The sequence below is a fragment of the Canis aureus genome, chromosome 32, assembly GCF_053574225.1.
Source record: "Canis aureus isolate CA01 chromosome 32, VMU_Caureus_v.1.0, whole genome shotgun sequence".
Taxonomy (NCBI): Eukaryota; Metazoa; Chordata; class Mammalia; order Carnivora; family Canidae; genus Canis; species Canis aureus.
Genome location: NC_135642.1, coordinates 16,670,463 through 16,698,005, shown reverse-complemented (window position 1 = coordinate 16,698,005; position 27,543 = coordinate 16,670,463). Strand labels below are relative to the sequence as shown.

The following is a 27,543-nucleotide window of genomic DNA, read 5'->3' as shown; positions in this document are numbered from 1 at the left end:
TTTTTCCAGCTTTTCAAGGCTGCCTGTATTCCTTGGCTCATGGCCTCCTTTCGTTTTCAAACCCAGTAATGTCTGGTTGAGATGTTCACACATCATACAGTTCTGAGTCTAGAACTTCTGCCTCCTTACTCCACATTTAAAGGCCCTTGTGATAATCCAGGATGGTCTCCCAGTCTTTTTTCTTTTCTTTTCCTTTTTTCAATTTTTTTTTTTTCCACTGAGAAGGGCACTTGATGGGATGAGCACTGGGTGTTATACTATATGTTGGCAAACATACAGCTTTAAATAGTACTCTCTGCTTGGCTCCCCAGCAAGCCCCACCCTGGTCCCTTCCCCTTCTTCCCTAGGTGAATGGGTAGCTAGAGAAAAGGCTCAGTCCCTGGCCCCAGCACACCCACCCAAGCTGTCCTGGGCCCAAGTGACGTCAGCTCCTGAGGAGCTGCAGTTAAGACCTATAGGGGAGCTGGGGATGGGTTCCTCCCCCAACTACACTGCAGGGACTGAGCAGAACACAGTGCTCATCCGGCCAGACCACCAGGCAGTCTCAGCATCACAGCAGGGTGAGCATAAAGGACATAATGATTATATGTTATGCAGAGTTTTTAAAAGGCAGCCCAAACCTCTCCCAAATGTGCTATTTTCCTCGGAGCCAGCCTGCATATCTAATAATAACTAAAATTGCTATCAGGCCCCAGGGTAGCTAGAGTTTCCTCATCTGTTACATAGAAGATGAAATTGTTTTTCTGACCCGAAGCATGAAGGTATATGGAGGGACTTCACAAACTACAGAAGGTTCTAACTCAATTCACATTCTTGACTGAAAGCAGGAAAGAGCTCCAAATACCTTGCATAGAAAAGGGGTATCACAGAACCACCAAAATGATGAAGTAATGATGGCAGGAAGGTGGACAGGAATTAAGATGGCTCTGTAGAATCAAAAAACGAAAGCACAATGCCATCTGGCAGCACCAAGAATGCTCTCACTACCTTTGCAAAAAACACAAATATTAAGGAAATGAGAATTCAAGTCCTCAGTGGGAGTGTCCACTGACCAAATCTATGTCAAAGGTCAGCTCCATAGATATCAAAGCAGAGAGAGAGCACACTGGGTCCTACTGACTTCCACCAGTATTCTTATGATGGTGTTTCCCCCAAATGCGGAAAGGGGTTGAGTACTGGGCAGGGGGGAAACAAAAATAAAGCTGTCTACTGTAGGTTCCATAAATATAAGATCTTAGTATAGACTGTCTTCTACATACATAAGCAAGGTGGTATGATAGTGAAAACCCTCAATCCTAGAGCAAGAACAGGTTCTGCCAAATTTTTCATTGTTAGAATACTGTAGAGTGAGGGTGTGGCTCAGGCCGGCTCAGACTCTACAGCCACAGGAATCTGCTAGGATGTCAGAAAAATACTGGATCTGGAATCAAATCTTTCTCAGAAACATAGTTCAAACTCAGTTTGGGGCATTTCTTTTTTTACCTAAACTTCCCCATGTAAAAAATAGAGATAAAATCTGTCCTCCTATCTCAAGGATATATTAGAAAAAGAAACACTGTGTCTCTTGGGCCATGAAAACTTCAGGGTATATGGAACTATGAGGACCCATATACTTTGGGTTTGTAAACCATCGGTCTCAAAGAAAATGGCATTAATATGCCTCAGTTAATTGTATCAGTAAAATGGGTAGTTTTTAAAGTGCCTACCTCATATCTCTATGAAAATTTAAATGAGTTAGTACATATAAAGTGACTGGTACCATAATTGGCATAGAATAAGTACTTAGTAAATCGTAATTACTAAGGTAACTATAGGATTATAGCTGTTCTTGTCCTTGTTATCCAGTGTTTAGGCAGGTGTTATATCAGGTACTAAAGACAAAGAAGTTCAACATGTCTGCCTGAAGACAAATGGAATGGTATGACTACTGGCGTGGTACATGAATATTAAACCCGGTTTCTCAAAGATGGGGGTGATTTGAGATCAACTATTTGCTCCATAGGCAGATGTACTGCACACAAAATGCCCCTTAGACCCAAAATTGAACCTGAGAATGGGAGTGATAATCCCAAGAGATGAAGCAAAACAAATGGGAGGGATGGTCCCAGTCCATCCTCCAGGGCAGATACCTGCTGTGGGTGTTCCTTCTGCCTCAAGAGCAAGAGCTGGTGAATGGAAAGAGTTTCTTTGGAGTTGATGGCTCCTTGCCAAAGATACCTTTCTTCTCAAACCTGCCCCAGTGCCAGCAGTGAGTCCCATCATTCCTGGTCTCTGTTCTTCTGATACTTTATATCACAGTTACTTACCACTCCCTCCAATGACAAATTGTGTCTCTCCAAGAAAAATACAAACCCATTGAAAACAGGGACTGTGTCTTCATCTTCTTGTCCCCAGGGATTAGCACTCTGTCTTTTATCCAATACAAGTGTGTTGGGTTGGGATCCCTGGGTGGCGCAGCAGTTTGGCGCCTGCCTTTGGCCCAGGGCGCGATCCTGGAGACCCGGGATCAGATCCCACGTCGGGCTCCCGGTGCATGGAGCCTGCTTTTCCCTCTGCCTGTGTCTCTGCCTCTCTCTCTCTCTCTGTGACTATCATAAATAAATAAATAAATAAATAAATAAATAAATAAATAAATAAATAAATAAATAAATAAAAAACAAGTGTGTTGGGTTCAGGAGAATAGTTTCTAGGTAAGAGTATAAGCTCCAGAGGGGGGCTCAGTCTGCCTCAAAGGCCAGTAAACTTAATTCACATTTGGTAAGCACCGGGAGGGCTAGTAATTCAATTAAAAAAAACTCAAAATTTGGGGAGAATATGGTGATCTAAGGCCTTCCTGACCTCTGAAGCAGGTAGCAATTCTCATACATTTACCGCTTTTCTACATGTTTTGAACAACACAGGAAAAGTCCATCCAGAAGGGAGCTCTAGGGGACTATGAAACTGCAACAAGTATTTCCCTGGTGGGCCTAGGGACTCCCATGGTTCCAGATGGAGCATGAAGAATGGAGAGAGCTTGTTCCTGGTTTGTGGTAATTCTATTAAAGTTGGGCAATTGACACAATTGCCTGAAAAAAATTGCTGGGTGCCTAAAGAGAGCAGTGAGTAAAAGCGAGCAGCCTTTTTCCAACAGCCAGTGGCACTGGCCTTGGGGCCACCAACATCCAAGATCCAAAGGGGCCCCTGCCCAGGGTCTTTCCCCAGGAAATGCCACTTTTAGGCTTCCTTGTTTTCTCTCAGGTGTGCTCTACTTTTTCCTTCTCATGTGCATTCTCTCTCCTGTTACTGACTTCTCATTTTTCCTTCTCCCCCAGGAGTTTTAACCTCTACTACAACCTCATGCCCAACAGTCTTGTCAAACAGGAAAGAAATCATGATGAAAATGGAATAAAAAGGTTTAGCCTCTGTTTAACCTGTGTTGCCCATTTAAAATCAGGTCATTTGGTGGATAAGCAGTACCATCCAGCTGGGACCCAGGAGACAGGGGGAGCCTAAATTGGGTTTATTGTTGGAAAGAAAACCCTCAAAGTCATGTTGCAGGGTTTGTTACATACATATGTGATAGGATAGCAGGATGAAGGAGCTGTGTTAGTATAGGCATTGTGAGAAGCAGTTACCAATACAGACTTAAACATGCAAGGATTTTATTGGGAAATGCTTAGAAGAGAAAATAAGAAGGAAACTGGAGAAGGCTGTGTTAATCATCAGAGTACGATGCAAGTGACCCTAAAAGAAGAAGAGAGGGAAGAAAGGTTGAATGGAAGCTTTCTAGACAGCTGTGTAGTCTAAAGAAGGTTCAGCAAAGCTATCTGGCCAAAGTCAGCTATTAGAGAAGACCCGTATCTCCCAGACAGAGTCGGCTTAATGAGAATGCAACCTATAGTCACACAGGGCCCACACCTGGTTTAACGCTCTGCTGCTGCCATCTTGAAATTCTTAATAAAATTTGAACAAGAGGCCTTGGGCTTGCCTTACTATCCCTGCTGAGCTGTCACCGGCTAGGAGCAGCCCATGGGAAGCATGCTTTAGCGAAAATGTGGCGGTGGAATTCAGAGTGAAGTAGCTGAGGCCATTATAGTTGGAGAGCTGTAGGGCATGGTCTCCTGGCCACCACAATCCACCTCCTGTGCCACATAGATCTACTTCTCCACAAAGGTGCAGAAAGCAGCTCCTCCGTGGGCCTCCCTCATGAGGAGCACCTGAGAAAAGGGAGTGTATTAGATGAACTAACAGTCCCCCAGGATCATCATAGTTGATCCCAAGGCCACAGTGCATAATCGCCTTCTCCCTTCTCCAGCATCTGTTCTAAACCCCTTTCAGCTTCTGCTATCACCTTGTTAGGTCTTGGGACTTACCTGGTGGTGTGACCCAAACCTTTTATCCTGGGGCGTCTGAACACTTGACAATCATACCCTCTCTTCTCAGGCTGGGTTGCTGCATGTGTTCTAGTCACAGTTATAGTGGGACAAGGGAGTAGCATAGAGGTGCCCACATGAATCAACGGAGTCCTACACATACTCCTCCTGGCATCCTCTGTGTAAAAGTAGACCTCCTCCTCTTGATGTTCAGGTTCAGTTACTTCTACTACTGTGGCAACTCCTCTCTTGCCTGTTTGTCCCTGACACAAAGCTCCAAAGTGCCCTATCAGCAGCCAGAATTTCTTATTCCACGGCACCTTCATTGTGCCTCTGGCAAAGGCATTCCCTTTGGGTCCCAGGCCCCTCAACCTTGCAGAGCCCAGAGTTGCAAGGAAAGGAAGCACACATTCCCTGGCGGCTATTAAGAATGATGGTAAGTCTGGGGGATTCCTGGGTGGCTCAGCGGTTCAGCGCCTGCCTTCAGCCCAGGGCATGATTCTGGAGTCCTGGGATGGAGTCCCGCATCGGGCTCCCTGCATGGCGCCTACTTCTCCCTCTCTCTGTATCTCTCATGAATAAATAAATAAAATCTTAAAAAAAAAAAAAAAAAAAAAGGATGATGATAAGTTTAGCCATTCCTGCTTCCACTCCTTGGTTTTCAGACCCTTGTATCCTTCTTACTGACCGAGAACACGGCACCATATAGAGGTCTCTGATTTAATAAACATACCATGTTTATTGGTCCCTCAGGACAGCCCTCCACCCTTTCAGAGTGCTTTCTCAGAGCTGGAGCTTCAGTTTGTCTTTAGAAGGCCATTCCAGCCGTCTGTAAGACCAGTTACCTCTAGGTGGTGCAGTACATGACACAACCAGAGGATCTCACGGTCATGACCACCCCCATACTTCCTCTACTTGAAGTAGATCCCCTGGTTGGATACTCTGCTAAATGGGATTCCATACCTGTGGATAAGATACTCCTTAAGCCTCCAAAGAGAAATGTTAGCTGAGGCTCTGTGGGCAAGGAAAACAGACAATATTCAGTTTACAGTTTCCTTCAGGGGTTATGTTAACTCTCCCACCTCCTGTCATAATACAGTCTGAGAAATCTGGGCCTCTTAGATATCTAAGACAATATTACACAGATCCATTTCACTGATGACCTCCAGCTGACTGGACAAAATGAGCAAGAGGAGCTAGAATGCTATAGGCTTCAATAAGATGTATGCACTTTCACAGAGAAAACTCTATGAAGAGCAAGGAATAGGCGATTTCAGTGACATTTTTAGAGTTCCGTGGTCAGGAATATTCTGGGATATCCCCTTCCAAAATAAAAGACAAACTGATGCATTGTACCGTCCTGTCACAAAGAAGGGAGTACAGTGCCTTGTGTTACAGAACTGGTGATTCTAGAGGCAACACATTCTACCCCAGGGATACTTCTCTGGCCCATATATTACGTAACACAGAATGCTGCCAGCCTCGAGTACAGCTGAAACAGGAGTGTCACCAAAGTTTCAGCCAGTGCAGTCAGCCCTTCTGGCCGTGCCCCCTGGTGTTAGATGTGTCAGTGGTGGGAAGGCACTGTAAGGCCACTGGATGGGGCTGTTGGCTCTAGTAGACCTACTGTAAACTGGACTTTATGCAGTTTGTTTTTACCTGGTCCTTATAGGCTTCTACTCCAACTGGAGGGCCATGATGCTCCTTTGGGTCTCTGTGTATCAGTGTCAACTCAGAACCTTTTGTGCAACAATCCTAGCATACAGTTACCGAAGTAAATGACCATTGGTTCCTCTGAGGAAGGACTGGGGGAATTGTCATGGTCTGTACATGCCAGAGTGTTATAGGGTCCGTCCTCCAGCTACCTCTTTAGTCAATGGGTTCCAGATCTCAAAACTGACTCAAGTCTGGGAACTGAGTAAGAGATCATGACTTGCCCTCAGCTTCTTGCTTTTCCAATTCCTTTTTTTTTTTTTTAATAGATAAGGGATCAATAAACAACGATCCATAGACCAAATCAAACCAACCACCTGTTTTTGTAAAGAAGTTTTATTGAAATACAGCTACACTTGGGTCACTGGGTGGCTCAGTTGGTTAAGTATCTACGTTCGGCTCAGGTCATCATCTCAGGGTCCTCGAACTGAGCCCCACACCAGGCTCCCTGCTCTGAGGGGGATCTGCTTCTCCCTCTGCTTGCTGTTCCCCCTACTTGTGCTCTCTGTCAAATAAATAAATAAAATTTTAAAAAAGGAAGAAAGAAATACAGCTACATTCGTTTATATATCGTCTATTGTTCCTTTTGTACAACTGATGTGACCTACGAAACCTAAAATGTTTGCTACCCAGCCCTTTACCAAAAAAGTTTGCTGACTCCTGTTATAAATGCTAAGCAGCACCCTTGTAGGACTATCTGCCTATTTTGCCCCCAAAGGCAAAACTAACACCGTGCTCCATTAGCCTTCCCTTTTGGTGGGTAGGGTAATTCTGGCCTTGGGGCTTTCGACAGTTAAGGGCCACTCCTGGCCTCTTATCAATCTTCACGTATGCTAACATGTGCTTCTCAGAACTTCCACCGGTCCTGGCCTGCAAACTTCTTAGTGATGCTGGTGCCCCTTTCACCAGTACATTCTGATGACTTGGTGGTGTGTCCTGTGCTCTCTCATGGGACAAATTCTCTGGTGGGTGTTTTGGCCTTACACAATATAGCCCTTCCAGCATGCCCACTTTGGGTGACTTCCCACTTTGGGTGACTTCTTTATTCCTTCTTATACTGCCTGCCAGGATGAAGAAAAGAAAGTACGGTAGAGAAGCATCCTAAACTGTTGAGCAGAGCTTCAGTGATGCCAATGGGGAGTCCTTTAGCCAAATCTGACCATCAGGGGAAGGTCCATCTCTCCTAGGAGCAGACCACTAGCTAGGAGCAGTCTGTAGGAAGCCTGCTTCAGTGCAAATGCAGATAGGCCTCAGGGCACGGCAACTGGGACTCTAAGTCAGTTACGGTCCCCATAGATAGAGGTGTGTGAGGCACAGTTTCATCGCCATGATGGGAACACAGAGAAAAGACTAGGGTGGATGTGACACAGCCTGCTTTATATGCCAGTCTGCATCCTCAACATCAGGTCTGACTTGTAAGGTGGCACAAACTGGTGCTCCATTCGTTACCTCTCTTGGGGAAAGAAGGATGGGTCAGTAGAATAAGAGGACTCCAGGAGGGACTGCAGAAAGGGAAGTTGACTCCTGTGGGCCTCATGTCCTCTCCTTACCACTGGACTTTCAACCCAGATGGGAAAGAGGCATGTGCCCCATTCAGAATCAATCTCTTCTCTGCTCCCCAATTCTGAGAGGGTAAATTTGTGGACCTCAGGATTTGTCTGAGGCCCAAACTGTAAGGCAGTCAACAGCCAGGAACATTTCATCGGAGGTGAATTCATTTGCCTGGATGCTGCCACTGCACTGAACAGAGACGTGCCATTAAGTGAAAACAACAGTCCCGAAGCCAATGCTCCTTAACAGCCACAGAATACAAGGTGCCTTATGTTAATTAATGCTGCGAAAGTAAGTGTTAGGGTTCATCTCAGGTCTGCATGCTTACCCCCAAAGGAAACTGAATTCCGTAGGGCCCTCCAATGAGAAAACCTGGCTTCCAACTCTAGCTGTGCTCTTTCCCCAGAGCTACTAAGGTATAGAAGAGATGGAGCTACTCAGCCTACCACTCGTAGGCTGAAGATCCAGAAAGGCAGGCTTTAGCAGGCATCATCAAAGATAGCTTTCTTGAGATGGTGGTGGTGGTGATGGTGGTGGTGGTGAAATATCTCAGGACAGCCGTAACGGGAATGTCCTGGCCACTCTGGAGTTGTTCATTTCTCCTAGCAGCTTGGCTTTGCTTCCGTCAACCCCAGCATCATTAGCATCTCAAGGCAAGGCTCCTGAGCCACATCTCACCCACTTTCAGTTTCTCTGTTGCTTGTTTCTATCAAAGAGGTGTGGAGATTCACAGTCGGTCTAGAATTAAAACAGTCTTGTAGGAAAATCAAGAGTACTGTGCAGCCATTCCATCCACTTCTCTCCTAATGCAGAAACTCAGGCCTCCTCCGCTTCTTTTTTTTTTTAAGATTTTATTTATTTATTCATGAGAGACACAGAGAGAGGCAGAGACATAGACAGAGGGAGAAGCAGGCTCTTCGCAGGGAGCCCGATGTGGGACTCGATCCTGGAACCGAGATCACGCTCTGAACCAAAGGCAGACGCTCAACCGCTGAGCCACCCAGGCATCCCAGGCCTCCTCCACTTCTATTCCTCCGATATTATCAGAATGGATTAAGAGAATTAGTAGATGAAATGTATATCCATGTAACTCCCTATCACTACCATAGTTTTATCAAGAGAGTTAAAGGAGCAGGGTGCCTGAACAGCTCAGTCAGGCATCTGCTTGGGCTCAGGTCATGATCCTGGGGTTCTGGGATTGAGCCTCAAATCGAGCTCTGCACTCAGCATGGAGTTTGCTGGACATTGTCTCTCTCTTCCTCTGCTTCTCCCCCTACTCACACTCACACATGCTCACTCTCTCTCTCTCTCAAATCAATAAATAAATCTTGGAGCACCTAGGTGGCTCAGTCAGGTAAGCGATGCCTTTGGCTCAGGTCATGATGTCACGGGTCCTGGGATCAAGCCCCACATCAGCCTCTCTGCTCAGCAGGAAGTCTGCTTCTCCCTCTGCCTCTCCCCCTCCTCCCCACTCCCCAAATCCTGCTTATGCTCTCTCAAATAAATAAAATCTTTAAAAATAAGTAAATCTTAAAAAAAAATCCAGCCAGAGATGAGAATACTCTAAGAAACTGAATGAAACAATAGGAAAAAAAAACAATAAGCAATGAGAACAGATGTGTGGCTGACAGCAGGACTGCACCTAGGTGCCGATTACCACCCTCTTCCTTGAATTCCTGGGTGAGCAGGCACGGAGATACATATACTCCTAAGTAGCATCCTTATTATTAAATTAGGCAATGCATTATTAAAACACTTTGAAAAACACAACATGCTGGAGGAACCTGAAAGATGATGACAATTTAGGTGCTTCTAGTTGCAATAAATAGAGATTTGTTAAGGTCACTTCATAAACGGGAAAGGTAGGAAGGAGTTGGGAGAGAGGTACTGTAAAATACCTGTGGAAAACAGTAAACCTAGTTCAGCAATCAAATCCCACAGGAATCTAAGAGAAGAGTCTTCTACAAGAAAAATTGCTCAGGTTCCCACAGCATTTTGAGGGTCCTGATGACTTTGTCCCCCCACTTTTTTTTTAAAGATTTATTTATTTATTCATGAGACAGACTGAGAGAGAGGCAGAGATACAGGCAGAGAGAGTAGCAGGCTCCATGCAAAGAGCCCGATGCGGGACTCGATCCCAGATCCCAGGATCACGACCTAAGCTGAAGGCAAGCACCCAATCGCTGAGCCACCCAGGCGTCCCGACTTTGTGCCCTTTTAAAAGTGAAAGTTCACTTAACTCCTCACTTAACACTCTGGTATTCTGTCTTCTTCTGGGTCTTCTTATTTTTCCTTCAATTACTAAAGGGCTGATTCTCTCTGAGTGAGTGTTTTAATACATATTCCTAAGAGGGTAATCAACTAAACCAATGAGAATCTGTAGTTCCCATTTAGGCAGGCTTTTTCCTGCCAGGCTAATTTTTCACCAACTGGCCTAAAGGTTGGCTGCCGTTCGGTACCTACCCCAGATTCTATCAGCTAAGGCCCAATGTGGAGGTTCAGGGGAGTAAAAACACAGAGCTTTCCCACAGCAAGATCTCTGGCCTGAAATGTTTTTCTTAGAACAGGATGCTGAGTGTGGTGGATGATAGATTACATGATTGGAAATGAAGGGAAAAAAAAAAAAAAAAAGCCCTCAAGCCCAACATCAAACTAAAAGACTCAGGGTCCCTGGCTGGCTCAGTTGGTACAGCACATGACTCTTGATCTTGGGGTCATGAATTTAAGCCCCATGTCAGGGGGATGGACTGCACTTAAAATAGTAACTTTTTAAAAATCTTTTTAAAAACTCAAAGACTCAAAAAGTTAGAAAAGTGTAGTTGTAAACTTCATCAGATATTTCACACAGATTATTTTCAAACACCTCACTGTTTAAACAGACCATAGAGAAAATCATGGCTTACTTAAAACTATAGTTGAAAACACATCAAACTGAGAACACTAGAATTTGTGGAGCTAGGAGAGGAAAGAGTACCACAAGATGGCAGCATTATCCCATCTGTGCTTTATCAGGATATAAATCTAAGAATATGTTCATCTGTTGAACCTGCTCTAAAACTGCCCACCTCCTTCCTTGAAGCTATTTTTAAGAGACTGAAACAGCCCATAGTTGACAGAGAAAGTACATATCTAAACAGTACATTCTTATCTCTGAGCTCACTTGATTCCCAAGATCTGGCTATCATGTTTTTAGTCTAATTGAGTTAATGAAAGCGGGACTTTGGTTATCCAAGGATTATAGGCTCCTGAGGCATATTTCAATCGCAGAATATTTTCCTTCCATTGTAATATTCCTTATTTGACATTTATGTGATCCAGTTTTTTATTATAGCTATTTTTAATAACTGTATATCTCTCTCATACTAGATTCAATTCAAGCTCTTCACTGACGTTAATTTTCTGTGGCAACTTGACTGGACCCATAGCATCTAGATATTTGGTCAAATGTCAGTCAAGGGGACACCTAGGTGGCTCAGTGGTTGAGCATCTGCCTTCAGCTCAGGGTGTGATCCTGGGTTCAGGGATGGAGTCTCGCATTGGGCTCCCTACGAGGAGTCTTGCTTCTCCCTCTGCCTATGTCTCTGTCTCTCTCTCTCTGCATCTCTCATGAATAAATAAAATCTTAAAAAAAAAAAAAGTCAAGATGTTGATGTGAAGGTATTTTTTTAGACTTTAAAAGTACTCTCCACAATATGAGTGACCTTAATCAGCTGAAGGCCTCGAGAGAAAAACAATAAGGTCCCCTGAGGAGGAGGTAATTCCCTCTAGATTGCCTTTGAACTCAAGCTGCAACATCAGCTCTTCCGTGAGTCTCTGGCCTGCCAGCCTGCCCTACAGATTTTGGAATTACCAGCCCCCACAATCAAGTGAGCCAATTCCTTAAAATAATCTGAAATCTTTCTCCTCTCTCTCTTTCAACACAGACCACAGACGCGCACACACACACATATACACATACCCTACTGGTTCTGTTTCTCTGGAGAACCCTGACTAAAACACCAACTATAAACCAGGCCCTATTGCACCATGGAATAAAAAGAAGACCACGAAGTATCCTTGATCTTGAGAGACATGTGAAGACATAACTAATGCTGTAAATGCCAAGGCAAATGTATTATTAAGAACTATAGAAAACAAGAAAAAAGAAATTCTTTAGGGAGTGGGATGGAAAACCATAAATGACATTTGAGCTGCAAAGAATGAACAGGTGTCTCAACAGGCAGATATTATAAGATGCAGGGTGCTAAGCAGTGGAAACCCAGTGAGCCAAAATCTACATGTAAAAGGGGGCAAAATAAGCAGCACCAGCCTTGTGTGAATTTGTGACTTCAAGATACTATAACATCCAACATTTCCTGAGCTCTATTTTGTTTTTATATGGATATCATAAAACCTTAAATTTATAAAGCCAGAAACATTTATCTCAACCTTATAGTTTAGGAAACTGAGGTACACAAGGATCAAGCAAGTCCAGAGCCCTAAAACAATTCAGAGTATAAACCACAGCAGTCTTCACTCTCTCAATGGCTTTGAAATAAACCTAGTCTCACCCAAATGCTAAGCTGAAGACTGGATGGCCTCTGGCCTCACACATGCAAGTGGAGCTAACACAGTATGAATATGCAAGAGAACAAATCTTAAGTATCTGATAAATCTCTATAAACATAGTCTTTGAACAAATACACAATATAGGAACTATCTGGGTGCCTTACTGGCTCAGTTGGTAGAGCATGCAACTCTTTTGTTTTTTAAGATTTTATTTATTTATTTGAGCATGAGCAGGGGAAAGGGGCAGAGGGACAAGCAGATTCCCTGGCTAAACAAGGAGCCTGAAGTCAGCCTTGATCCCCGGTCTCTGACATCATGACCTAAGCCAAAGCCATATGCTTAACCAGCTGAGCTACCCAGATGCCCTGAGCATGCAACTCTTCATCTCTGGGTCTCTGAGTGAGCTCGAGCCCCGCTGAGTTTACTTATTTAAAAAAAAAAAAAAAAAAAAATCTTCATCCAAAAGAAAATCTAGAAACTACGTAATTTTTTAAAATATATGCACAGTGAAGTATCAAGGTTTAATGGTTAAATATCATTGCCTTGAAGGAAATTTTATATGTATATGAAAGAATCTAATGAAATCAATAGACCCAATCTTGGGAAACACATATATACAAAATTCTGAGAGGTTTATGAATGTTCATGTCCCCTCCAAAGGCTATCCACAGAAGTCCATGGACACTCAGGTTAAAAAACTGAAAAACCTGACCTAAGGTATTCTACTAGTTGGAAATTTCCATTATTTACCAGTGATTCATGCAGGGATCCTTATGAAGCACCTTTTACCAAATCACTAAAAGGTGTAATTATTCAAAAAATAACAAATAAGTAAAAGCTGTAGTTATTATTTCTATTCTCAAATAGTTAGTAACTTTATGAAGTTGGGTGATTTCAACCAGAATCTATTCACAACACTATCATCTTTCTGAAAAGGATTTCATGAGTAGACCAGTCATTTTGTGATACAATCTGCAGAGAACTTTAAGAGGAAGATCACAGGAGAGGAAAACAAAGGAGTGAAATGTTTGAAATAATATGAAAAAGGGAAGTATACAGTGTTATGTACAAAATAGAGCTTGATAAACAACCTGGGATAATTCAGAGACCTTTTTTTTTTTTATTAAATGTGTAAAAAGTAGTCCACACTGTACAAGCTCAAAATCAGACAAATGTACAAGAGTATATAATTGGCATATTTAGGAACTGTATCAACCCAAAAACACTGCAGATACAATCCATATTACATTCAATGTCTGCATATTTACATAATACCTACTGCAAAATAAATACAAAATTAACTGTCATCATTTTAGATGTACATGTGATATAGGTCAAAACAAAGGCAATTTTTTTCAAACAAAAAACTAAAGGTAACTTTTCAAAGTATCAATTCATTATATTGTGCAAAAATACTGCAAGACTAATATAAGAGTTCCATTTAAGTTCAGTCAGTAAGATATGTTTCTACACTACTGAAATACAGCTAAAATTTTACACTGTAATTACCAACAGTACTTCTGATTTACAACTGACCTAAAAATAGTGGTTGCTAATACATATTCTTGACATTTTAAAAAATCTTCAAAACTTAAATACAATTCTAAAAGCGTATGTGCCTTGCCACTCCTTCAATAAACATGATTTATTTTAATATAGATCACAAAAGGTCAATTAATTAACCAGAATTCTATATCTATGTCCTGCCTGCTATCTATTTCAATCTTAAATCTGACTTTATATCAAAAGTAGTGGTTCAGAATTCATTTCATAAGATTAATCCCAAGGATTACTGGGTAGTTTTTAAACTATTTCATTTCTTACAAATATAGACAGTATAGATGGGTAGTTCCTGGCCTTAGAATTATGTGGGTAGCTCTTTAAAATCTGCATAGGCCTCACCTCAGAACTAAAGAGAAATAATCTTCCAGAATGACTGTTTTGTTCTGTTTTTTTGTTTTTGTTTTTGTTTTTAAGTTCCCAGGTAATAATGGTACACAGCCTGGCGTGGGAACCTCTGACCTACACCACTAGACCAGTGGGTCTCAACTTTTAAGGTACATTAGAATCACTTAAGGAAACTTAAAAAGAGAGACAAAACAAACAAACAGATTTGCTTCATTTAGATTGAGAGTGGTGTCCAGAAACCGTATTTTAAATAGTCCTTGCAGCTGGCCCATAAACCACTCAAAGAAATAATGCACAGCCTTTATAAATGAGTACATTCGGTGATTGAGGTGACATTGTCCTGCAAGTGCTAATGAACCCTGCCCTAGACAAGTTTTAGCTATTGTTTGAGGACAAATGTAGTCTTTTAAATATATTTATATTCTTAAATATCAGGTAAAGTCAAGTAAATTGAGAGATCGTAATTCACTCATTAAAGGGACCGGCTTTTAAATCTTTAAACAGATCAGTCTTAAGCAGTCAGCTTAAATCTAATGCCCTATGGTTAATTAGCCTGATACAAGATCAGAGGTAGTAATTCCAGCTTACCAAAAAATGTAATGTAGAGTATAAAAGATACACATTCTAAGCCTACACCCTTTTTTATAGGCTCTGTACAGTCTCTATGTAATAGACACTGGAGACCACTTGGATATTAAATAATACTAAAACAATGAATAATATACTCTCGATCTTAAAAAATAAAATTTCATGTAATATTTGCCTCACATAAGTTTCTAGTGAAAATATTGAGGGAAAAATGTAGAAAATACTAAAAGTATCATGCTGCCTCTTTTCTGAAGAAGCTATTTGCTAATTTTCCACCATTCTTATCACGGTCTATAAAATGGGTAGTTGGTATAGATATCATTCTACTTTACAAATTTTTTTAAAAGCACAGAAAAAGTAACCACATGGAAGGCCACACAGCAAATCAGAGGATAGATAGAACTAGTGATTAGACCTCCCATTTGTAAAGTTGAACTCATATCAATTTTTCAACTGTATCTCAGTGTGTGATGACTTAAGTATTATAAATACTGAAGCACATCTGAGTGTGTGACAGTTCTATCACCCCTGCCAAACACTAAGGGTAAGGATCATCTACTTTGAGCCCAGGGAACACAGGAGAACAAAAGAGCAACCACATCAGGAAACAGAGCAGACAATCAGCAAGATCTATCTGGAATCCTGCCCATATGCCCAATGTCTAAGATGCTATTATTTGCTATGTACACATGTCTCCATCATGTTCTTCACAAAGGCTTATACCACCTCTTTTCCAATGGCATATGTGAATAAACAGTTAGCATTTCTTCTTAACAAAGCAATGAAAAGGCAATTACCAAAGACTAGCACTGTGTTGCCAGAAAGGCAAGTCCTTTCATAAATAAGAAATTGAATCTTTCAAATCCATACTTATCAAGACGTCAAAAAATTCATCCTAGTCTTTAATCACTTAGAGTCTAGACCATTTTCCAGTTTATAAATCATTCAAGGCCAAAATAATGAATTTGAAAACTATGCAGAAGTTGGAAAATTACATAAAAATATTCAACCGAGTGGCATTATGTCTCCTACCTGGGGAACAAACTTCTTGAATGCAGAAACAAAGATACAGAGATGCAGTCCTGGGGAAAGCACTGCAAAATGTGAGACAGTGACATAAGGCACTACCTTCCCTCCGTCTCCACTGACGCCACCCTGGACACTGGCACATGGGACAGGGAAGGGAGAGCACACAGACACGCTCAGTTTCTCACGTCCTCTTAGCTAGTTTGGCAGTCAACTGCTTTTCTCTTTCAAATTCCTTCTCGCGTTGCTGCTCCCTTTCCAACTCTTCTTTCTGCCTCTTCTGCTGTAGTTTAAGTGCTCTTTTCTGTGCCAAAAAAAATTTAAATGAAGAGAACAATCAAGGCTTATCAGTTATGGCCTCATTTCAAAGTAGCAGTGATCGGATTTGAGGTAATCCACAAGCATTAATAAATTTCGCATTTAAGGGGCACCTGGGTGGCTTAGTGGTTGAGTGTCTGCCTTTGGCTCAGGTCATAATCCTGGGATCCTAGGATCAAGTCCCACATCAGGCTCCCCACGGGAGCCTACTTCTCCCTCTACCTATGTCTCTGCCTCTCTCCGTGGTCTCTCATGCATAAATAAATAAAATTTAAAATAAAAAAAAGTAAAAATAAGAAAACAGTGAGTCATGAATTATGTTATTGAATATAAATATCTAAGCCAGAAAATGAACTAAAAAAAAAAAAAAAAAAACAGTTAAACCTCTACTTCTATAAAGAATGTGAAAGAACTTTCCACTCACTTTTAACTTTGATGTCTTTTCATGAAGCATCAGCATCTCTTTTCTTATATTCACCAACTTGGCATGATAGTGTTTGGCTTCAGTGAACTAAACACGGAAAAGGAAAAGTCAGGTTAAAATAGTCTGAAATTAAAAAAATAAAATAAAAGCAAAAAAACGACTGAAGTAGTAAAGGATGAGTAGTAAATTAGTTCATTCTGCCTCAATTGGTCACATCTTTTAAAGCCTTAATTATCTTCACATTTCAATTGCAAAATTCAAATTTCACTTAAACCATTAGGCATTTGAAAACACTTGATTCAATTCAAATGAGAAAAAAAAAGTTACTAAACATAAAAGTAGACATTTATATTGTGTACAAGGTAACACTTTGCTTTAAAAACATGCACTATAAAAAAAACAATGCACTATAATCCTAAAATGTTATTAAGACTATCCAGTAATGCTATCAGTTTCATTTAAGAAAAAGTAGAACACTATTTTTACAAGGGAGAGCCTGAGTCAGAGTACATAGGACAATTTAAGTGAAGTGTCTACCTAGCAGGAAAAACCAAGCTGTGGTCAGAGAATCCTGAGAGGGCTGTGGACAAATCTAGTCATGTTCCTTCTCAAGTGAGACCAAGCAGAACTATCTCTGTAAGGACACTTTTCTTCCCTAGTCATAGTATGTATAGACATTCCATCTCAGCCAGAGATGGGAACGAAGGGAAGAAAGCACCTCATTCTCAGGAGTCAAGGTTAACAGAAAGAGAAGACCAAGTAACAAGAATGAGAGAAGCATCAGTAAAGAAATTAAAAACCTACATGTATCTACAAGTAAAGTCGTAATCTGATGAGCTCTAGAGCTTACAGACTCTCTTTTCTCTCCCTTTCTCTCTCTCTCTCCTATTCTCTCTCCCCCCACCCCCCAATCTCTAAGCCTTAACAGTTCCAGTTCCTGAATGATAAACCACTCTTGGGCTGAGAGAGGAAAATATAGGAAGACTTGGTTTCTGCCCCTGCACTAACACTAACACTAACACATCTGCTTGGTTCCTTCATCTATCATCATTCACTCAGCAAATGTTTGTCAGTGGGGAAGACAAAAGTAGGTCAGCGTAGCCTTGTCCATCCCCTTCACAAGTCAGAAAACCATTAAGTGAAAGACTTTATATTTACTACTTGAGGCTTCTCCCTAATGCTAGAGAAGATGAACTCTTTTTGACCATTATAAAGGGAAAACTTTACTGAGTCATATTTGTCCAAAAAAAAGTCCATTTTTTGACATATATATGAAAGCCCACAAAATCATGCAAACCAAGCTACTCCTTAATGTTGAGGTGAAAAAAAGGTAGCCACAAGTTCCTTATTTTTGTTAATTCCCTGCTTCTTAAAATTGAGTATCAGTTCCTCTCATCAAAAAGCTATAAAGCTTCTGATGAAATTCACTACTGTCACATAGACTGAAAGATAGAAAGGGTCTGTAAAGGACCCCCAAAGGGTCCATTTCAGGGTTAATTTGTCATGGCATTACTAATCAGCCATACAATTAAAGAAAATGCTCATTTTTAAAAAAGCCATGTAATTGATTAGGAGAGATGCACCTTCCGTAAGTGGAAACACAGTACTCCAAAAGTTCCTTACTTTCAGTTCTCTTTTAGAAGTCTTTAATTATGAGCAAATCTATTCCAGACTTTCACAAATAAGTTCCATTTTCTATTACAAGTTCAACATTTGAAAGGTAACAATTCAAGACTATGGAAGTTCTAGTAAAGTAAATTCAAAGTTTCCTATTAAAAGACAAATTCTAAACTTTAAAAATTAGAAAAATAAATAAATTTTAAAAATTAGAGGAAAGATCCTAAACATACCTAAGTACAAAGTTGCACGGGATATACCTAGCTATTTCTAAGCCAAGATCTCATTACACTATGTCAACTAAATCATACTTACCAAAGCATTAATATCCAACATAGAATGACATTCTTTAAATTTTGAAATCTCTTGTTCCAGTGTGTCTAGTAATACAACTTGGTTCTGTCTGAAACAAAAGCGCATAGCCAAAATAAACTGTACATACTGTAAGTGCTGGAATCACATTTCATGTTGGTTAATATCAAAGATAAAAATTAAATTGAAAATGTATTGACTCTCCAAGGCTTAATATTTTTCAACATAACATTCCAGGGGTGTGTGAACAGCTCAGTTGGTTAAGTGTCCAACTCTTGATCTCAGCTCGGGTCTTGACCTCAGGGTCGAGTTCAAGCCCTGTACTGGGCTCCATGCTGGGCATGGAAACTATTTTTAAAATAATAATAATGATAATGATAAGGACACCTGGGTGGCTCAGCAGTTGAGCGTCTGCCTTTGGTTTGGCGCATGATCCCCAGGCTCTGGGATCGAGTCCTGCATCAGGCTCCCTACAGGGAGCCTGCTTCTGCCTGTGCCTATGTCTCTGCCTCACATGAGTAAATAAATAAATATTTAAAAAAATAATAATAATGATAATAACATTCCAAAGTCACATTCTGATAACTGTCTTTTTATTATCACCTAAATGAGCAATTATTCTATAACTGAATCTAACGTAATAATTGAAATCACCAAATCATTTAAAATCATTTTATTATTCGTTATTTCTAGCAACTCTCTTTATTATCCAAAAAGTTTTTTTACTATCTTGCCCCAAAACATGATTTTATGTATATTAAAACTGCAGCACTACCATAAAGGGAATGGGGAGCAATGACTTTTTAGATTAGAGTTGGGGAAAATGCAGTATTAAGGGATACTAAATCAGAAAAGGTAAAAATGAAGATAAAAAAAACAGGACTAGGGATGCACCTGCGTGGCTCAGTAGGCTGGGCATCTACTTTTGGCTTGGGTCATGATCCCAGAGTCCTGGGACCCAGCCCTGAATTGGGCTCCCTGCTCAGTGGGGAGTCTGCTTCTCTCTCTCCCTCTGCCTGCTGCTATCCCTGCTAATGCTCTCTGTCAAATAAATAAGATCTTAAAAAAAAGAAAAGAAAAGAAAAACAGAACTAGGAATCACAAGATTCCCCACCAATAACCAATTGTGTAATCTTGGAAATTTAGTTTATTTCTCTGGGCCTAAATTTCTTTATTGATAAAGTGAGAAGGTCAGACCAGGTAACTTCTAAGGGTCTTCATTAAAATTCTGATTCAAGGGCAGCCCGGGTGGCTCAGCGGTTTAGCACTGCCTTTGGCCCAAGGCATGATCCTGGAGACCCGGGATTGAGTCCCACGTCGGGGTCCCTGCATGGAGCCTGCTTCTCCCTGCCCGTGTCTCTGCCTCTCTCTCTCTCTCTCTCTCTCTCTCTCTCTCTGTGTGTGTGTGTGTGTGTGTCTCTCATGAATAAATAAATAAAATCTTTTTTTAAAATAAAATAAAATTCTGATTCAAAACCTTCTATTGAGAAAAAGAAGCCAACTGCCCTGATATTCCTCTCCAGATCAACCAGTACTAGGATCACAAGAATAAGTAACATTGAGGGTCCACTGAATTATACATTTTAAAGAATACTATAGGCAAAGCAAAATATGACATGGTTTGCTTGCAAAACTATGCTAACCAGGGATGCCTACCCAGGTGGCTCAGTGGTTGAGTGGCTGCCTTCCACTCAAGTCCTGATCCCGGGCTCCCTGCAGGGAGCCTGCTTCTCCTTCTGCCTGTGTCTCTGCTTCTCTCTCTGTGTCTCTCATGAGTAAATAAGTAAAGTCTTAAAAAAAAATAAAAGAATAAAAAACTCTGTTAAACAGAGAAGAATGATGAAAAAAGAAATAGCAACAAAGAGAATGAAGAGCAGTAGCAACATGTCCACCATCCAACAGTGAGTTTGAAATACCCCCTAGCTCACAAGTTTGTCCTTTCAGCTCTGAGACCACAAAATGTGAAATACACAATGAATAAGAAGAGAACCCAGTAAGTCAATGATCCAACATAAGCAAGACAGCAATGACAGACTATATTACAACTAGAAAACAGTAAAGAAAAATCAATGAAACCAAAAAGCTGGTTCTTCAAAAGATCAATAAAATTGATAAACCTCTGGACAGACTTACAAAGAAAAAAAAAGAGAAGACATAAATTACTAATATAACCTATAGAAGAGAAATCATCTCTGATTCCATGGACATTAAAAGGATCAAAACAGAATACTTTCATCAATTCTGTCCACAAAATTGATAATTTAGATGGAAATGACCAATTCCTTGAAAGACACAAACTTCCAAAACTCACACAAGGACACACAGATAATCTATGTAGGCCTATATTTGTTATAGGTATTCAATCAATAAGTAATAACCTTCCAGAAATGAAAATACCAGGAACAGATAGCTTTACTCGCAATTTCTACTGAACATATAAGAAAGGAATTATACCAATTCTCCACAATACCTTCCAGAAAACAGAAGCAGAGGGAGCACCTCCTAACTCATTCTACGAGTCTAACGTTACCCTAAAACCAAAACCAGGTAGAGATATTACAAGAAAGGAAAACTATAGACCAGCCTCTTTCATGAATACAAACATAAAAAATCCTCCACAAAATATTAACAAAATGAATCCAACAATATATAAAAATAATTATACACCACAGTCAAGTGAGATTTATTCCAAGTATGCAAAGCTGGTTCAATATTTGAAAATCAATTAGTGTAATCCGGGACATCAACTGACTAAAGAAGAAAAATCCTATTGTACGATGCAGAAAAGGCATTTGATAAAGTCTAACAATTATGATTAAAAACTCAAACCAGGACGCCTAGGTGGTTCAGTGGTTTGGAGCCTGCCTTTGGCCCAGGACGTGATCCTGGAGTCCTGGGATCAAGTCCCGCATCGGGTTCCCTGCATGGAGCCTGCTTCTCCCTCTGCCTGTGTCTCTGCCTGGCTCTCTCTGTGTCTCTTGTGAATAAATAAATAAAATCTTTAAAAAACAAAAACAAAAACAAAAAAAACCTCAACAAACCCGAGAAAAGAACTTCCTCAACTTGATAAAGAACTTGATTAAAAAAAATAAAAGCCTCTAGCTAACATCATACTTATGGGGAACTAGATGCTTTCCCTTTACAACATAGGGAAATATCGTCTATTCTCACTATTCCTACTCAACAATGTACTGGAAGTTCCAGCTAATGTAATGAGACAAGAAAAGAAAAGAAAATGTATATAGATTGGAAAGGAAGAAATAAAATTCTCTTTGTTCACAGATGACATGTCTGCCTCTGTGGAAAATCCCAAAGAATCAACAAAGTATATGAGTATAGAAAGGTTTCAACAGGGATCCCTGGGTGGCGCAGTGGTTTAGCGCCTGCCTTTGGCCCAGGGCGCAATCCTGGAGACCCAGGATCGAATCCCATGTCGGGCTCCCAGTGCATGGAGCCTGCTTCTCCCTCTGCCTGTGTCTCTGCCTCTCTCTCTCTCTCTCTCTGTGTGACTATCATAAATAAATAAAAATTAAAAAAAAAAAAGAAATGTTTAAGAAAGGTTTCAACATACCAGATTAATGTATAAAAGTGAGCTGTGAATAACTAGAAAAGTTACACCTTTTATAATAAACTCCCCTCATATAAATTCTTCATTATAAATCTAACAAAATATATATAGAAGTTATATGCAAAAACTATAACACTCTCATGAAAGAAATAAAAAAAAGATCTAAGCAATAGATATTCCAGGTACATGGAATAAAAAACTCAATTTGTTAAGATATCAATTTTCCCAACTTGATCTAAGTTCTATGCAATCTCAATTTAAATTCCACCAAGCTGTTTTGTAAGTATCAACAAACTGATTCTAAAATTCATGCAGGGGATGCCTGGGTGGCTCAGTGGTTGAGCATGTCTGCCTTCAGCTCTGGGGATCAAGTCCCAAGTCCTGCATCAGGCTCCCGGTGGGATGCCTGCTTATCCCTGAGCCTATGTCTCTGCTTCTCTCTGTGTCTCTCATGAATAAGTAAATAAAACCCTTAAAAAAAAACAATTAATTTAATTTAATTTAATTTAATTTAAAAATTCACACAGAAAGTCACAGAATAGCCAACACACGATGAAGAACAAAATTGGAAGACCTACACCACCCAATTTCACAATTTACTATAAAACTACATAAGTCGAAACAGCATGATATTAGTGAAAGAACAGACACTTGATCAATGGAACAGTATAGAAAGCTCTTAAATAGACCCACACAAATACAGACAACTGTTTTTTGACAAAAGAGCAAAGGCTGGGGCACCTGGATGGCTCAGTCTGTTAAGCATCATCTGTCTTGGGCTCAGGTCATGATCCCAAGATCCCGGAATCAAATCCCTCCTCAGTCTCCCTGCTCAGCGCAGACCCTCTCCCTCGGCCTGTCACTCCCCCTGCCTGTGCTCTCTGGCTCTCTCTGTCAAATAAATAAATAAAATCTTAAAAAAAGAGAGAGAGAGAGAGCAAAGGCAACCCAGTGAAGACAGGATAGTCTTTTCAACAAAGGTGAAGGAACTGAATAGTGATATGCAAAAGAAATTAATCTAAACACATATCTTACAATCTCATAAAAACTCAACAACAGACCATAGATCTAAATAAAAAACACAAACTAAAAAATCTAGAAGGAAACACAGGAGCAAATCTAGGTGACCTTGATTTGGAGATGAATTTTTGCATGAATATCAAAGTACGATCCATGAAAAGAAAAATCTGGTAAGTCAGACTTGTAAAATTAAAAACTTGGGACACCTGGGTGGCTCAGCAGTTGAGCATCTGCCTTTGGCTCAGGGCGCGATCCCGGAGTCCCAGGATCGAGTTCTGCATCGGGCTCTCTGCCTGGAGCCTGCTTCTCCCTCTGCCTGTGTCTCTGCCTCTGTGTCTCTCATGAATAAATAAATCTTTTTTTTTTTTTAAGATTTTATTTATTTATTCATGAGAGACACGGCGGGGGGGGGGGGTGTCACAGGCAGAGGGAGAGGGAGAAGCAGGCTCCATGCAGGGAGCCCGACGTGGGACTCGATCCCAGGTCTCCAGGATCACACCCTGGACTGAAGGCGGCGCTAAACTCCTGAGCCACCTGGGCTGCCCATAAATAAATCTTTTTTAAAAATTAAATTAAAAACTTCTGCTCTGTAAAAGATACTACTAAGAGAACAAAAAGACAAACCACACACTTGAAGAAAATACTTGCAAGACATATGAAGGACTTGTATCAAAAGTATACGAGGAACACTTAAAACTCAACAGTAAGAAAATAACCTGATTTAAAAATAGGCAAAAGGTCTGAATAGACTTACTGTATAATCATGAATTTGTCTGATCTTTGTTCCAGGTTCCTGGAATGTCTATTTTAAGACCCTTGTAATTTCCCAAATGATAGGAGTATCTTCATTATTCACGAACTCCTCTTAGAGCATGCCAGGGTTTATGCTAATAAGGTGATGGGGGCTGTTCATGCCAGAAAATCAATCACATGGTTACAACAGGGTTGGGGCTTCGAGCCAAGTGTTATCAGTCCATGTGACATCATGACTGGTATCAGCCCTCTCGCCAGAGAAGTTGGGGAGGGTGTAGGAGAGTGAGTTCAATTACATGGCCAACGATTCAATCAATTATGCTTACAGAGTGAAGCCCCAATAAATACTCAACTCTACTCATCCAACCTCCCTACAAAATCTTTATGACTTTTTGCCATAAGAATTTACTAGCTTTAAAATACAAGGCATACCACACACTAGGGATAAAGAAAATCTCATGGGAATTAGCAGAAAACCAAAAGTGTTGCCAATTCCCTAACTCAAGGAGTGTACCACACAGAATAGAAGGTAGTACCACTTTCATACTTATCACCTTTCAAATTCAAGGATTATAACATTACTTACTAATATGTACAAAATGGATATAGTGTTTTATTCTCCTCTCCTTTTGCCCTAATACAGGCTTGTAAGGTAAATTTTCAAAGGGCAGCTCATAGCCAGTTCATAGCTAACCACTAGGAAAAGAAATGATAGGCCAGCTAGGGCAACCACATGAGATCCTACCCAAGAGAAAGTAAAAGGTCAGTCTGCTTTTCTGGGTGGGAGCTGGTAAAGTTAGTATATATTTTTGCATACTGATCCACTTCATGAAATCCTGTTTTTCTCTTGGTGTATCCTTCAATCCTTTAAGTAGACTTATCTAATAGAAATAAAATGGGTCCTCTCAAAAATATACTTAAAGATTTTTGGCAACTCATGTGAACCAGTGACTGAAAACAAATGTGACTCTTATGGGGGCAATTTTGCAACACTACTCAGAAACCGGTGTATACCCATCCTGCAACACTCCCAGTAAGCAGTATTTTCAAAAACACTCTAGGAGTAGTATTCATTTCACTTTTTACATTTAAAGTTTTATTCTTTTATTTTATTTTATTTTTAGTTTTTTTTTTTTTTTTTTTTAGTTTTATTCTTTCAAGTGATCTCTACACCCAATGGGGGAGGGGGGCTTGAACTCACGACCCCAAGATCAAGGGTCACAGGCAGATTGAGCCAGCTCAGTGCCTCTCACTTTTTACATTCAAATTACATTAAGTACTCCTTCACTCCCATGTGCTAACACTAAAGACAGAAATATTCAACTGTATTAAATGTCACAAAATGTTATACCTGAATATAGTACATACACGTGTAATTTATGACTATGCCAAAGGGGAAATGAGTGCATTTATGGTTTTAGCTAGCTCACGTGAGTTCCTGAAGAGCTTGTTTTGATCTCTGCAGATCTGGCAAGTAGTGAGAAAGCAATCCTTCTGCCAGCTGCTCCACAGCTTTGTCTTCTACAGTCAAGTCCTCTAGTAATCCTTCATCTGGTGAAGTGTCACTTAAACCTGTCCCCAAGAAAAAATCAAATGTAGGAGTTGTTTAAATGGACATGGGGGTAAAAGAGTACTGGGGAGGAAAGGGGCTGGCAGTGGGGTTCAGAGCACAAACACAGGATACTACAGGCATCCTTCCTCTGCTTTTTTTAGCTTACCTTCTGAGTGTATTCTAAAAAACAGGATATAAGCACTCAAAAAATGTTTTTAAGCCATTAGTATAAGGCAGTGTCTGGATTAAACGAACATTAATATATGTAAAACATATTCTATATGGTTACATATTTTTCAGGGCAGAGGATTTACAGTTTTCAATGGATTATTAAGTGTCTGAGGCCTAAAAGTGGAGTCACTGAATAAAAGCAATAAATTCTTCTTTCCAGAAGCATGTAGAAATTTTATATACATATAAATGCAATAACTAAAAAAATTTTTTTAAATGAATGTAAGTAAAAATGTGGGTTAACATTTACTTTGCATATAGCTTAATATCTTATTTACATGTGAAAGGAATGTCATTTTATCATTTGTTAGGAGAAAGATTTTCAAAGGATTTCTCTTCAGACTCAGCACCTGAATTTACCCTAGAAAACAGTGTATCATAATTGCATGGTCAGTATACACATCTCAACACAATGCCAGGAACTATGCCTCATACTTCTCCTTCAAATAACAGTATAAGCACTGTGTCAGACATTCAAAAACATCTAAAATGAATACTCATCAATCACTACTACTACCAAGAAAAGTACAAAAGAATTTCTAAACAGGGTTCAATGAATGGACAGGGATGCCTGGGTGGCGCAGCTAGTTGGACATTTGGCTCAGGCAGTGATCTCAGTGTCTTGAGATCAAGCCTTGCACTGGGCTCCAGTCAGAGAGGGGCTGCTCCTCCCCAACATGTGCACATGCTCTCCCTCTCAAATAAATAAATAAATAAATAAATAAATAAATAAATAAATAAATAAATAATTAAATACACATGCACACACATATATAATAGGAAAAAGTGGAGTATTATGGATATTGCAACTGATGTATACCATCAGATGAGAAGTGAATAAAGTATATCTGAAAATTAATGCCATTGCTTGAGGCTTGGTTACAGTAACAGTGCAAAACAGCAACTCTCTTTAAGGAAATAAAGAAAACAAGTATTACAGATAAACAATAGAAACACCCAAATAAGGATATGTCAACTTTAAGGAATAACAACTAATACACTTCCCTCACATTAGACAGACATTTTAACTCACAGACCTCGCCCTATTCTTCCCCAATCTTTTGGTTAATTATGGAAGAGTCTAACTTGCTCACACTTCTAAATACATTAAGTTACTAAGTTCAAGGCACTTCACTGTGGGAGATTAAAGAAAAAGAAAAGGATCCTTACCCTACTTATAACAGAAACATTAGATACACACCTGTATTAGCACTAGTACTAGTGCACTAGTTTCCAGGGCTCGATACAGAAGAATTATAACATATGAGAAGTGCCATTAGCAAACCAGAAACTGTTACAGGATTTCAGAGAAGAGAAAGATCATGTTCACCAGGGAAGTCTGAGAACAACTTCTAAAGGAAGTGTGGGAACTGGAGCTTAAGCTTGCAGAATGGATAGAATTTTTTTTTAATATTTATTTATTTATTTATTTATTTATCTATTTATCTATTTATCTATTTATTTATTTATTTATTTATTTATGATAGTCACAGAGAGAGAGAGAGGCAGAGACATAGGCAGAGGGAGAAGCAGGCTCCATGCACCAGGAGCCTGATGTGGGATTCGATCCCGGGTCTCCAGGATCGCGCCCTGGGCCAAAGGCAGGCGCCAAACCGCTGCGCCACCCAGGGATCCCCTAGAATTTTCTTTTTAAGTATTACTCATTGTAAAATCTTAAAACTCAACAAGACAGAGATATAAGCTGAAAAGTAAAAATACTCTTTCTTTGAGAGCTAGGCTGGCTCAGTCAGAAGAGCATACACAACTCTTGATCTCAGAATTATGAGCTCAAGCCCCACACTGGGTGTAGATTACTTAAAAATAAAATCTTAAAAACTCTTTCTCATTCCCTTATTCCAGTCACTCTGCAGTTTCTTACGTGGCCTTCAAAAAAATTGTCTTTGCATACCCATGCATAAATCCTGTTTTAATCATAAAGGAAACTTACACATATTGTTCCTTTCTTAAATATAAATATTAAATATCTTCCATATGCACATATACACATCTACTACATTATTTTGAATAGAAAAGAATTCTACCATATTGGGGCACCTCGGTG

General features: G+C 40.1%; 1 protein-coding gene across 10 annotated transcripts in view; it reads right to left on the bottom strand.

Annotated features, from left to right (window-relative positions):
- The window catches only part of BLOC1S6 (biogenesis of lysosomal organelles complex 1 subunit 6), a 118,549-nt gene that overhangs the window by 23,400 nt on the left and 67,606 nt on the right, over positions 1–27,543 (bottom strand). For 3 of the 10 annotated variants that reach the window (XR_013370162.1, XR_013370161.1, XR_013370163.1), the window contains 7 exons: positions 25,129–25,270; positions 18,361–18,448; positions 16,429–16,515; positions 15,875–15,990; positions 15,693–15,754; positions 5,316–5,366; positions 2,353–2,588 (listed from right to left, as the gene is read on the bottom strand). Coding sequence is in view for 5 of the 10 variants with exons in the window: in XM_077880966.1 (XP_077737092.1) it covers positions 6,479–6,570; positions 15,693–15,754; positions 15,875–15,990; positions 16,429–16,515; positions 18,361–18,448; positions 25,129–25,270 (587 nt within the window). In the remaining 5 variants the exon portion in view is untranslated. Of the gene's footprint in view, positions 1–2,352; positions 2,589–3,679; positions 3,724–5,315; positions 5,367–6,385; positions 6,571–7,944; positions 8,355–13,261; positions 15,991–16,428; positions 16,516–18,360; positions 18,449–20,013; positions 20,148–25,128; positions 25,271–27,543 lie in introns of those variants that run through there. The other 7 variants (XM_077880968.1, XR_013370164.1, XM_077880966.1 and 4 more) reach the window with 7 other exon arrangements.